The sequence below is a fragment of the Chinchilla lanigera genome, unplaced genomic scaffold (assembly GCF_000276665.1).
Source record: "Chinchilla lanigera isolate Chin_1 unplaced genomic scaffold, ChiLan1.0 scaffold00057, whole genome shotgun sequence".
Classification (NCBI taxonomy): domain Eukaryota; kingdom Metazoa; phylum Chordata; class Mammalia; order Rodentia; family Chinchillidae; genus Chinchilla; species Chinchilla lanigera.
The window spans coordinates 1,274,675-1,288,404 of record NW_004955458.1 but is presented as its reverse complement, the minus strand read 5'-3'; the positions used below and the strand labels follow the sequence as shown (position 1 = coordinate 1,288,404).

Sequence of the window (13,730 nt, the reverse complement as noted above, 5' to 3'; positions counted from 1 at the left end):
TTTTTGTAATTTTCCCTCTTTTTTTTTTCTTCCCCTTTTTAAAATGAGATCGGAACACGGACGGTGCTAAACATAAATATAAATACAGAGACCACAAATACAGCTAAAAATATTCACACAGAAACGGTCACAGTTTGTAATATGCCATAATGACCCCCAGGAATCTTTAAATACAATTTGCCTGGTCTGGGCATTTGCTGGGGCAGAGGGGCCGGGCAGGGGCTGCGGGGAGGCCCTGGGGGTTCCCTGGGGCCAAGGCGCGCCCTCCTTGGGCCTCCGGCCCTCCCAGGCTGCCAGGCCGGGCCCTGAGGCCCCAGAGCAGAGGCCCCAGGCCCGGAGCCGGCTCTCTGGGCGAGGGGGCGCAGGGGGGCACGACCTCATTTGGAGGGAAATCTGTGGAGTCTGAAGCGAGGTTCAGGGAACGTGCCCCCCAGGCCTGGGCGGGGAAGGGGCTTGCAGACAGGCCGAGAAGGAGCTAAGAGGAGGAGGTGCGTGGTGAGGAGTTCTGCGGAGAGGCAGGGGTCCAGAGCTGACTTTCAGGTCCACTTTTGACTTCCTAATTCTGTGTTAGGGAGTCAAAACGCATCAATTGTGCCAGTGATAAATACAGAGCGCGTGATTAGGGGAGAGCTGGGATGAGCGAGGGGGAGCGAGCGTTGGCAAGGACAGTCCTGGTCACTCTTTCTGCTTCTCCTCTTCTGTCTCTTCCCGCTTTTCCTCTTTTCCACCCAGGCTGTCGGCGGCGGCCCCTCCGCCACCCCCCGAGAGTGTGGACGTGAGATTAGATTCTTTTTTCCACTTCATCCGGCGGTTCTGGAACCAGATTTTGATCTGTCGCTCGGTCAGGCAGAGTGCGTTGGCAATCTCGATGCGCCGGCGCCGAGTTAGGTAACGATTGAAGTGAAATTCCTTCTCCAGTTCCAGGGTCTGGTACCGCGAGTAGATCTGGCGGCCGCGCCTCCGGTCTGCTCCATAGCCGACCCCTACAGATCCGGGCACAAAACACACTAAAAACGATCAGCAAAGCGTCCTTCCAAGATGATTACCCCTAGCAAAGCCCTGACCTCCCAACTTGGCCAGCAGATTGCAGCCCCCTCAAGCTCTAGCCTTCTAAATCCTTTGGCCCTGCCCCACCCCCACTGGGGTTGCAGCCAGGACCCCAACTTATAGAGTCCTCCCATAGGAGGTAGATACATGTCCCGCAGAACCGGCTGGCGGGGGGTGGGGGTGCAGGGCAAAAAAACAGGCAAAAAGCTGCCAGTCTAAAATCTGATGTCTGAAAAATCCCAAATACTGAGGATAAGGGCCCATCTCTCAAGGACTGAGTTTCCCCACCTCCCTAAGCACCCTACCTCTTTGGAAACTTCTCCCCACTTTTCTGTCCTGTCCTCTCCCTCTCCCTTCTTCTCAGCCTAACTCCACTTTGGGGGACTCCTTGTCTTCTCCCCTCCCCTCACCCCCCTGCCCTGTTCTTGCCCCCTCAGCTCGCCTTGGAGCCCTCGTCAGTCAGGGGGCCGAGGGGGCCAGGCCCCTGTGAGCCAGCGCGGGAGGCAAGCAGAGGGGGCAGAAGAGAGGGCCCTGTCTCGGCGTCGGCGAGGAGACGAGCGTGATTGTTTTTATGGGGCCATAAAAAACTCTCTCCGCCCGTTCTTCTAGGGAAGCTGGTCATAAAGCCAGTTCAGTTTATTTAATTTATATCTCAGAGCTGTAAAACTCACCACTGTGCGAATTCATTCGCTGCATCCAGGGGTAAATCTGGATACTGGCTTTCTGGTCCTGGGGCGCAGTCCTGCCCTGCTCAGAACTAAAATCCTGAGCGATTGAGGTCTGTGTGTTATGTCCTAAGGTGTTTTGTCTGCAGTTTGAGAGCATGTCTTTCTCCTGGTAAAAGGAATTAGATCCATAGTCATACGGCCCCCGGCTGGAACTGAACACGACATTCTCCTGTGGCGAATAAAAGGGAGTCGAGTAGATCCGGTTCTGGGCAACGGCTGCTCCATAGGTCGAGAAATGCCTCACTGGATCATAGGCGGTGGAATTGAGGGCGACGTTGGGGAGGACGTCCTGGCCCCCGGCGAGGTGGCAGGATAAGGAAGGGTTAGTGAAGTAGGAATTCATCCCTTTGCCTTTACCTGGTCGGGCTATGATTTCTTTAATATTTATTTCTGTCTCCAGTTTGTACTCGGAACTAGATGGTTATAGGGACGGCTCCAATCCAGGACAGACAAAATGACAAAGTCAGCTGACCCCCTTCCAGCCAATCACAAGCCAGATGTCAAGAAGGGGGAAAAAAATCGCTTCTGCTTCTGTTGATTCCCTAGTTGAGACTAAGTGTGTGCTTTGAAAGTAAGACTTGGGTTTCTTTTTAAAATATATGTGTAAGGGAACAGGTTTGGGGGTGAAAGAGGGGTGCCTGTCCTTGAGCAGGGCCTCGAGCCCACAGAAAGAGAGATGCACTCCAAGAAATCTCTCAGCCCCAGCTAACTTTGCTCTGCTGTGGCCAGAGTGTGGGCGGGAGAAATCCCTGTATTTTCAATCCAATTTCATCTTTAGTATTTCCTCCATTCTAAAATTACATCCTGATTTCTTCCTAGGAAGACCTCCCTCCCAGCTCAGGGGCTTCTCAGAAATACTGTAACAAATCCTGGTTTGACCCTCCATAGAGTGAGTCTCCATCACTGAACTCATGCATTTTTTCCCAACAATTAAAAAATTTTAAAAAATCAAAAGGAGAAAGAAATTTCACACAGCAGGGCACCCAGAGGACGGAGGGTATGACTGAGTCAAGTTTAGAGAGTGATGTGGGGACCCGGGAAGTTTAAAGGGGTGGGGGTGAAACAACAGCCCACAGTGGCAAAGCTCAAGTGGGCAAGGGAGCAACTCTCCTGCCTCCAGCCCCTTCCTGCCTCCTCCTCAGGACGCTCTTTTTGGGGAAACTCTTGCAGCATTTTTGTGTACTGGGGAAAATGTATAAAAATACATTAGGAAAGACAGGAAAAGAGGCAGAAGAAAGGGAGGAGAAAGAAAACTGAGTCTTTTTAGAGACATCAACTCCTGTTTATGTTGGTGAGAATTTATGATTTGGAGCCAGCCATGGCCGGTGGGGTAATTCACACAGGATCCAGCCAGAAAGAGAAGACTGGCGGCGCTCTGATGGACAGCGAGCTTCGTGCAGGCTCAAGCGCCTGCAGAGGTCAGAAGCCCCCCAGCCCCTCTGGATTCACTGCCCTGCCAGGGGAGGCGCCCCTGGACCTGAGTTCTGAGGCTCCAGGATTCTGGCAAAGGGCTCCAGGGGAGTTCTTGTCCAAGTGCCAGTCACCCCTGGACCCTCAGCAGCCTCTAGCCCAGTTTTTCCTGACTTTGGGACTAAAAAAGGGATAAAATGTTAGAAAAGGCAGCTGGGTCCCAGGCTTCAGAAGGTGCTGCAGTGGGCGAAGTGAAACAGACGAAGGTGTGCAGATGCAGATTTTCCCCTGATCCAAACTTAATTTGATATCGTGACATGGGCAGAAAATGCTTTGAGTTGACAAAGAGGGTACTGGGGCGTGCACATGTAGCAGTGAAAGCTCATATTTTTCCCTCACTTTTTTTTGGGCGGGGGGGCACTGACTATAACAAGAACCCGGATGTCGCCCGGATTTTATGATCTTTTCCTTCTGTGTAACAAAGCGGAGTAATCAATGGGTAGCAATAAAGCCATAAACGGGACTACGCTGGGAAAAAAACTCGTTTATTCATCTTCTGTAATGTTAAGGTTTCCCTGGAGTGTCGCTAGGGGAGAAAAATAAAGTTTCGAACCCAAAAGCAGACAGTGTGTGCAGGAGCTGGTGCAGACAACATGAGTGTTAATACATGAACCTCATTAGGGGGTTGAAGAGTCTTTCTACCAATTTGTGCTTGCTTTTTAAAATCCAACCCCCACCCCAGTACTTCAGAAAGAAAGAAAATTGGTTGGCATTTAGAATGGTAAGGGAAAGATCTTTATAAAGGTTCTTCCCTTTGGAGTACATTTTCCTCCTCACAAGGAGATAGAGGTGAAAGGGTAGAGGAGGGTACTTACATTAAAAAGAAATTTTTAAGAGGAGTTATTTCTTTTGGGGGTGACATGGCAGGTACACAAACACAGACACCACTGTGGGTTACTTTTTGCTCTTGAATCCAGCTGTCCTCAAATTCATAACATGCCTGGGCAGAGGTTTCCAACAGCTGGCTGGGGCTCCAGTCCCCCTGGAGGACAAGAGGTAGGGGGAGAGAAAAACATGGAGGGGAGTGCCCTGGGGCTGAGCTAAGGAACAAGTCAGTGCACCCCTGGACAAAAGTAGCCTCTCTCCTAGTTCTCAGCCTCCTTTCTGCCCTGAAGGTAGCCGTGTAACAAGTAAAAGAGGCCGGAAGAAAAAGTAACCCCCCCTTATTTTGGAGCAAGATTGCTAGAGGGATAAATCATGTCAGTGGTATTTCTTTCAAGATATTAAATTGTTGCAATGTACAACAAATTGAATGATGGAAGATAGGATGCCTTAATGAGGTTTTGCTTTCTATGAGTGTTGATTTTCTATGTATTTTTAAATCTCTTTTGTGGGTATCTTGAAAGAAAGAAGGGGCTTCTGGGGAAGCATGTGCCACAGCCCCCAGCAAGGGTGTCTGAGTTTCTTTGAGCCCCTCCTTAACCAGAGCTGGAGAGGAGAGGGGCCCCAAAGTTGAGGATACTCTCTTTTGGGGCCTAAAGGTGCTGGGCTTCGGGGTGGGCGACCTGAGGAGCAGAATGTAAGTCTCAGGCCCGGAAAGTTAAGTGTTTTATTACGTCCCTAAACAGAGGGCAGAGACTGAAAGGTCTCGCCGATTTATAATGAACAGAAACCAGCTGCTGGGAGAAAAAGGCAGAAATGCTGGAAGGGGGAGAGGAGGGGAAGCAGAAATACAAATAAATTTCCCACTGCTTAAATACCTTTGGAAAAATTAATTTCCAACACATTCTCCTCCATCACCTCCCATTCCCGGGGAAAGAAGCCTCCTTCTTTCAGTGAGATCTTTAATTATGCAGCTGAAATTTGCTGGAGGATTCGCTCCAAGGGGGGAGAGCAGGTCAGAGGAACTCGATCCTTCCTGCATTGGACTGTATTTTCCTCTTTCATTTCATGTTTACTTTATTTTATTTTTTTGGCAAAGAATGGCTAAGGGAGGGCATCTAGGACTTGGATTTTTCGAGATATATTTATATTTTCCTGTGAAATCTGTCTGAAAACAATTATGGAAATTCATCAGCAGAAGCAAGAACAGATGTTTTATTAAAACTGCAGTTGAGCTCTGTAAATATGCAGAAGTCTCGGGAAGGAGGGAGCGAACTCTTTCTTTGTTTCTATAAAACAAGCCTAGAGAAATGAGAGAACACCCCCATCAGGCCAGCAGGACTCTGCGCTGCTCCAGCCCCTCAGCCTTCCACATTAGGCATGCCACAGCGAGGGAGCTTGGTGTCAAGAGCAGATCTGCGCCTTTGGAACTGTAATTAGTGGATTCAAAAACTGAATTCAAAAATGCAGAAAAGGAATAGAGGAGGAAAGTTTGCTGCTCACCGTCTAATCCTCCCCCCACCAATCCAAAACACATGCTTTTCATGAGCATTAATTATAGGAGAGGAATTTACTGCCTGCGCCTTGGGCCTGAGTGGGGTGCAGTCCCTGGCCAGGAGTCCCCAAGGCTAAGGGTAGCACTGGAACTGGGCACTTGGGGGTTCCCTAGGGTGCTTTAAACATTCCTGTTTCAGCCAGCTTTGCCCGGCTCCAGAAGAGGGGAAGGCTGGGGGGTCTCGGGGCTCCGAACTAGAGAGCGGGTGGTTGGGACTGGATCCCCTCCCTGAAGGGGTCCTTGGGCAGGCCTCACCTCGCCTGCCTTGGCGTTTCATTCTGCTCTGGTAAATATGCCAACTTAATTTCGTGGGAAGGGATACTTGAGGTGAGCAGGATGAGCTCCGCAATTTTTATGTGGGGGGACAATCTTTTCTAAAAGTACTCCTTAGTTTGTGTTCTGCCCTCTCCTCCCTCTCTCTCTCTCCCTCTCTCTCTCCAGATCCCTAACTCTGTGAGGACCTTTGTGACTCACCCTTGCACTGCTACTCATACTCCATTGCTGACCGCCGCAGCCGGCAACTATAGCTTGGCGACTCTGGAGGCTGCTTAGGGACCCCAACACTGGAGCTGCAAGAGTCAATGCTCCATCGGCAAGGCAGTTGGCTGCTTGGAAGCCACTGCATCTGCCAGACCCATCCGACACCATTCCTCATTTTCCAGAGCCAGAGAAGAGCAGTTGCCCTGCCGGCTTCTTTTGCGCCACTGGGCAAAGGCCGAAATCCCTCTTACAGAGAAAGCCGAGTTTCAATAATTGCTCAGCTCACCTCAAAAGAGCTCTATTTGGTTAAGGCTTTGCTGTTCTAGAGTGAATGCTCAGCGGGTCCCACTGGCTTATGATTACATTTTTTTTTTTACTGAAAAATTAAAAAATAAACCTACCCCAAATGGCTGGTGTTTGTGTACAAGCTCCTTTGATCTCCTTGGAACAGAGTAAAAGGATTGTAGAGAGCTTCGCTGTCTGCCAGAGAACGAATGTGAACGCACAGAACTGGTCTGCTCAGGGACTCCACAGCATGGCCGACCCAAGGGGCTCCCCATTTCTCATAGACACAGGGGAGTTTTCTGGGCATTAATACTCCCTCCATATACAGACTGCATTCCATACAGGAACACTCCTCCTTTCAAAGTTCAGGCTCCAAGACACTTGGGAAAAAGTGAAATTTGACACACCCAACCCGGAAATAGATGCCATTTGTGGGTGCTGATATTCTGTGGACAAGGTTCAGGCTGACCAGCTGAAGGGAATTGGGGGTCAGCTGGGAGGGGGGATAGGAGGAAGGGGCCAGATGGGGCATGTCAAACTGCTGAGAACTGCCTCAAACACCTCAGAGGCCTGCGCTGGTGACTCCTCTTTTGAGCTAAGAAGAGGGTGAAAGACTGCTGAAGCTGCTTTTGCTTTATTGCAATTCAACAGAGAAAAAAGGTATACGGAGGGGTTCTGCTAACTCATGTCATATTTCCTCTCCTCTCCTCTCTCTTTCCGTATTTTTGCATGGCTTTTCCTTACTGGCACCCCACCTACTGCTGCTACTATTAGCAGACACAAACCCTCACATTGGTGTTCTGTCTGGATTCTCAACTCACTTCTCTGGATGAAGATTAAAAAATAAAATAGGTCCCAAGTATCTCTGCTCCATCACACCCAGAAAGCTCTCTTCTATCTCCATCTGGGAAAAAAACCATTTCTGGCTACTGAGGGCCTAGCTCTCAAGTCTTCTGCCTTTATCCCAAGCTGCTCGTATCAGTTGAGGAGGAGGCTTGTGGGAAGCCTTCTGAGGCAGGACCTCATCCCTGCTGGGGACTGGGAAGGACCTCAGCCACCTCCGGACACTTCAGAGAGGTAGAGCAGATGCCCCCACTTGACTCAGGAGGAAAAGTTAAAATCCAGAATATTCAGAATATCTTAGGACCTCGGGAGTTATCAGAGGAGGAAGGCGGGGCAGTAACTGAGTGCTGTTATGCACTAACCCAGAGGATCTGCAACCTCCTGGTTTTTCTTGTGCCATTCAACATGGAACATTGCTTGGGCCCATTCTGGAGGTTTATGAGAATTGTAAAAATCAAGAACTTGGCATTTATGACATCACAGTGAGTTATCATATGGAAACTGTAAATGTCATAAATGTCATGTACAGCGGCAGAAGCTTTGTGTGTGGGCACACATAGGCTCCTCTTGCTTTTTTTTTTCCCTTTCCTCCTCTTTTTCCTGGTCTAGCTTCTCTCACTTGAAAATAAAATGTTATTATGTTCTGGAACAATAAGCCAACAATAAAACATCATCCTCACTTCCCTATAAATAATTTTATCCTTTATTGTTTGCAATCTGAAAGGACCATTTAATCTACGCTGGTGAAAAGAGGGGAAGACATGGGAGGAGGAAGTTAATTCAGAAACAGGAATATTGCTCACTTTGATGATATTCTTAGATTTGATAGCCAGGAGCAAAATTAAAGGCGAACAGTGGCCTCCTCAACTCTACACCTGGCACGACTGGAGATTTATAGGATCTTTAGGGAAGGGGCAATTTAACTTTGTAGGATTTGTTTAAATTTGCTGCCATTTTGGGGGAGTTGAGGAAAGGGAAGGTAGAAGTGCAATATGCTTTATCTAGCTTTAGGAATCCTCCAACACTACCCTCATTTAAAACCAACAACCCAAGTCTCAGGCAATCTCCTGCGGAAAGAAATGGAGGAGTGTAATGGGGGGTGGCGCTCAAGTTCCCCAATCACTGTGGCCCCCTTAACCAAGCAGTTACCGGGGAAGGAAGAAAAGCTAGAGGCAAGAGGAGGGCTGATCATAAGTCTCTCCACCACTAGGACACCCGGAGGTTTATGGTGTCCCCGTAATTCCTCTGACCCTATAAACAGCTGCCCTATTTTAGGACAATTTCTGCTTCCTTCCCTCGGAACGTGAGAATGAGGGAGCTGGAACGGGCAGGAGCGGGGTGCTGGAAGCGGGAGGGAATTGGAGATTGCGCTGCACTTTGTTCTCCTAGGCGAATTTGCTGGTTTGGCGGGTTTCAGACGCAGGGTGGCAGCAGACAAAACAAGTAAACAACTCACAGACACAATAAACAGGGGCGGCTGCGGCACTGGGGCAGAGGCCCTGGGCTGGGCAAGAGGCATCATTCTGGAGTAATGTCACCCCAGTGCCCCAAGTGGGGTGGCCACAGCCAAAAGCACAAGGCATCCCTCAGTGATGGCAGCAGTAAGGCGGGAGAAAACTACAGTCTCCCGGCACAGCTTGTCTGGACAGGAGATCCTTGGGAGGAACTTGAGTGCTCTGAGAGCTGGTAGGGAAAACCCCTCCAGCCCTGTTCCTGTCCTCGCTTTCTTCTATAGGGCTTCCTCTTGACATTTATATTCCTCCCTGTTTTGTCTTCCTGGCCCTCAAAGTAAGAAAGGCTGGGAAAGGAGGCCGATTAATTCCCAGCAGCGGCACATAATCAGTACTGCAGGCCCCAGCCATCCGGGCCCAGCTTGGAGGCTTCCAAATAGCCTCCACCAGTTTTCTCTGTTGGCCTGGCCTTGCCCTGGCTCAGGCAGCAGACAGAAATAAAATGCAGTCCTACAAGTAACCAGATTTGCGTATCTGGGGGGCCTAGAGAACTTCCAATTGGTCCCCTAAAGACACAGGCAAGTCTGAGGTCGTGTGAGTGGGCCAGGAATTCAGGGAGAGGGAGAGGTGTTCACCTTCTCAGCTGTAGATTGCCCTAGCCATTCACCAGCATCTCCAAGCACCCTGGCCAAAGCCATCCCAGACCACTCCGTGGAGGCCACTTCACTAAACCACTCTAATCCCTTCACAGCCCCAGGGAGACCTGCAGAGCCAGAGTCCATCCCTGACCCTTCAGAACAGCTCACAGGCCCATGACACCCATGAAAGAGCCAATAAACCTCGTTTTCAAGATGCCTGAGTTCCCCTTCTAAGGCACTCTGAAATTTGGGGGGTATACAGGAAGATGAGGAGGGAAAGCAGAAGAGATTTAATATTCCCCCAGCCCTGGTGCTTGAACAGCAAAAGCAGCAATGCCTGAGAAAGCCCTTGTAACTCCATTAGTTACTGGAACCCCGCATACTCCGATTCCAGCGCACACATATTTCCAGCAGAACAGCACAGAGGGCGTCCTTGGTGCACTCCGTGCTCTCAGGAGCTCACTCTCAAACAGTAAGGGCTAACAAAATTTCGCATGCACATAAAACGGTGTTTGAACGAATACAAGCATGGTAATACACAATTAAGCACTGAAGAAACATGAATCTCTATATATTCACGCATAAGTCTAAGTCTGTATACTTGAGCCTGTATTTAATACATGTATAAAGCCACAGAGCTTGGTTTCAGAACACAACAGCCAATCCAACAAGGTTGCCTTGTCCAAACAAGGTTGCATTCTCCGTGGGGATCACAACTGTCAGACCAAGGGGGAAAAGGGTTTGCTCTGCCCATTTTTCTTTAGCTAGGAACTGATGCATGAAATAGAGTGGATGGCAGGGCTGAAAAAGCCCTAGAAAGGGCACATCTGAGGGTGCCCATAGAGTGGGCTCATGGGGAACACTGAGGCCCTGGGCTCTGGGGAAAGTTGCCAGGCTGTGATCCACAGACCAGTGTCTCTGCCCAGTCTCAGCTCTGGGTGTGCAGAGTCCTTGAGCCAGATGCTATTCTCAGCCACCCTGGCTATTATTAGATAATCACAGAAGAGCTCTCCTGCAGTGTGGACCACATCAACAGAGAATTTGGCCTGCAAGGAGGTTGAGGGTTGCCACTGGTGACCCCTCTTGTGCTTCTGTTTGAGTGTCACAGGACAGGGAAAAGGGGAAGAAAAGGGAAAGTAACTGGGAAGCAGAGGACCCTTTTATCCCCTGGGCAGACGGAGAATCTGGAAAGCCAAGGCCAGGCCCTGCTACTGTGCTTTCTCTGCATCCCTCAGCCTCCTGAGGAGACTTCTAGGAGCGAAGGGCACAGAGCAAGGTGGGGGCCCCCGAAAGGGACGGGAAATCGATAAAAATATAAGGACACCTCAGGATGGTGCTGTTAGCCGATCAACCTCGCACCCTAGCACCCAGACATCTCACCGTTAGCACATTAAACTAGATCCCCCGTGGGCCTAGAGAAATACCCCAGTCTCGCCCAGGCCCGCCCCTCCGATGGGAGGGGGCCCTCCAATATCCCAGGTGAATCTTACTGGCCCGAATAGCCTTCTCCGGAAACGGTTTACTTTAGGGGACGAACAAAGGAGATGCGTGCCCCCCACAGCCCCCTCGCCTGTGCAGCGAGCCGCAGGGGCGTGGGTGGGCAAAATACAGGCGAAAGAGAAATAGAGGCCTCACCGGTCTGCCGTTCCCACAATACTCCAGAAGAAAGGCTCCCATTTTCGGGCCTCCCGGGCCCCTCCACCGTCCCACCGTACTCCCTTTGCCCTTTTCGGGTCCCACAGCCTCCGGTCCCGGCCGCCACAGCCCGGTTCCTCGAGGCGTCAGCCCTCGGGCCGCGCCGCAGCGGCCGCAGAGCGCGCGGCAGCCGAGCAGGCGGCGGGCTGGGCCCATTTGGGGAGAGCCAAGCGTTTTTCTCGATCGTAAACAAGGAACGCGAAATTAGCCCCTCGGCAGACGCCTCTGCCGATACACCAGTGCTATTGGGGGGGGGGGTAGGAAGGGGGAGAGAAAATGCCATTTCTTCCCTCGGGAGAATACCTCGGAAGCCTTTATGTCGGCAGCGAAAGGGGACTTTTGGGGGGGCAGGAGGGGAAGGGAAGGGGATTGTAGGGGGAGGGGAGAGAAGATTCACTGTCAGGTCGGGCCCCAGGGGTTTGATTTGAATGCACTCGAACTATAGTTTTAACAATTTGATAAAAATGGGTTTCTCCCCCCCTCCCTACCCCCTCCCCAGGCGACGAGTCAGGGTTTAAACAGGAAATCGAGGACGCTCCCCTCCCCCACGCGGGCTCAGCGCAGTCTCAGGCGCGCCCTGGGAGAGCACGGGGGTGCTGTTGGTTCGGATCGAAGGTGAGTCCGGCCCTGAGACTCTGGATCTGGCCGGGAATATGCCCCCTCCCCAGCTCTGGGGTGTGTCTGCTTGGGTCTGTATGCATTTTCGTGTGCGTCGCTCTTTACACACGGAAACTCACGCATCGAGCATCGGACCCAGGCCGGCGGGGAGCAGGGCGGGGTCATATATCAAACTGCAACATATCCAGGGCCACGTACATTTGGAAGAAATTAGGCCACTGTGTTATGAGACCAGATGTGTCAGGTTAAGACTATACAACACGCCATTAGCACCAATTATTAGGAAGATCCTGAGCACCCAGGTCTCTCCCGGGCCGCCCTATTCACACGCTGCTCTCGCACCAGCCGGTCGCCCCGCGGGTCTCAGCCGCCGCCGCAGTACCCAGAAGGCCCGGCCCGTCCCCGCCCGCCTCGGGCCTTCCCCACTCCCACTTCTGCCCAGGCAGGGCAGATCCAAGCCCACAGCCGCCGAGTGAGGCGGGTGGAACGGTTCACGGGGCGTCCCTGGTGGAGTGGCCGCGGTTGCGGGTGGAGGGCGCCGGCCTCTGCAAAGGAGAGCGGACAGGCCTCTTTTCTCCGAGCACAAGATGGCTTTTGAGTACTGCATCCCCCACCCCCACCCTCCACCCGCAGTGCGGGGCACCTCCCACCCTTCCCTCCGCCAGGGTGGGGGCGGGAGCAGGGGGTGGGCAGACGCTCTCCCCTCGGCTGACGCGCACCAGCCACCAGCCTCCCCCCTAATTGCCAATTAACAGGCCCAGCCGCCCGCTGCCCGCCAAGCTACTCTCGCTTCCTGCTCCGCGGCGCGGCCCTGGGCCCACACTGCGCATGTGTGAGCTCTCGCGGTCGCGCTCTCCAGGAGGGAGGGGGCTGCCCGACGGGGAGGGGGCGCTGGAAAGTTTGTTTGGGGGTCGGGGGGCTGACGTCGTTCAGGGGGCAGTGGGCAAAGCCTACAGTCGCTCTCTCAGGCCCTGGAGTTGGAGCTTTCAACCCCCTCCCTGGGGGCTCAGTGCCATTAACCAAGAGTAGGCAGATCTAGAATAAACAGGTACAGACACGGTGGGCATCAGGCAGACCCCGGGCTTCCGCCCACTGGCCAAGTCCTCTAGTCTCCCGATCCCCAACTTCGGCGCACAGTGACATCAGGACAACACATTCGTCCCACTACCAGTTACCAATATTCCACTCTACCCCCCCCCACTTTTCCTCCCCACGAGCCCACCCCCTCGCCAGCCCCCTCTCCTCTCTAACCAAGACAAGCCGCTGCGGTCCTTATCTTGAAACCGCCACCCAGCTACGGACCATTAGTTACATATTTGAACCAATAAGGAAACACTTACCGGGCGCTGCTGTCACTCTCCCTCTCTCCCTCTCTCTCTGCCTCTCTCTTTCCCACTCTCTGTCTTTCTCGTCTTCCCTCATTCTGTGCCGCTGCCGAGCCTGTCTCAGCTGCACACACACACATATACTTTACATAAATGTAAAAATAAAAAAGAATAGTTCGGATCCTCAAAAAGCCAAATAAAATTAAGGAGAGTTGCGGGAAGGGGGCCGGAGGGAGAGCCGGATTGAGAGGAGGGGTGGAGGCATCTGCAGCTCCCTATCTCAACGCCTGCTCCCGCATTCCTCCTGCCCCTTGGGGGCCAGAGGGCCGGGGGAAGAGAGGGAGAGGCCCTCAACTCCTGCCTCTCCCCTCCCATCCCCGCCCTCTCCAGGTGCCCCCAGTTTCCGGCAACTCTACCTGGAAGGAAAAAAATTAAATGGGGAGAAAATAATTATTAATCAGATTAATAAAAAAAAAATACTAGTAATGAAGGGAGCGACCAGCGCAGGTTTCCCTGGCAATGGTTAGGCTCTTACAGGGAGGACTGTTCTGCGGAGCGCTCCGAACGGACAAACCACAATAAAAAGTTCACGTTCATGGATGGAATCCACATGACTTCTTGTGGCCAATCCAACTTGTGAGTCGATCGTAAACTTTTATTACTCAGCTGTAAATTTTCTGCAAACAACCGGGAATGCGATGCATTTGTGTAGCGTGTGCAAATGGGCGCCGCGGTCGCCATGTTTACCCAATTCTCTCGGAAAGGGAGCACCC

General features: G+C 51.9%; 2 protein-coding genes across 2 annotated transcripts in view; both read right to left on the bottom strand.

The window, feature by feature from the left end:
• Hoxc4 (homeobox C4) overlaps positions 1-13,730 on the bottom strand; it is a 61,691-nt gene that overhangs the window by 24,887 nt on the left and 23,074 nt on the right. The window lies entirely within an intron of this gene.
• Positions 14-4,054, bottom strand: Hoxc6 (homeobox C6). The gene is made up of 2 exons (XM_013521013.1): positions 1,719-4,054; positions 14-983 (listed from the first exon to the last, which is right to left on the bottom strand). The coding sequence occupies exons 1-2, from the start codon at positions 2,116-2,118 to the stop codon at positions 676-678; spliced, it is 708 nt and encodes a 235-aa protein (XP_013376467.1). The 5' UTR covers positions 2,119-4,054; the 3' UTR covers positions 14-675.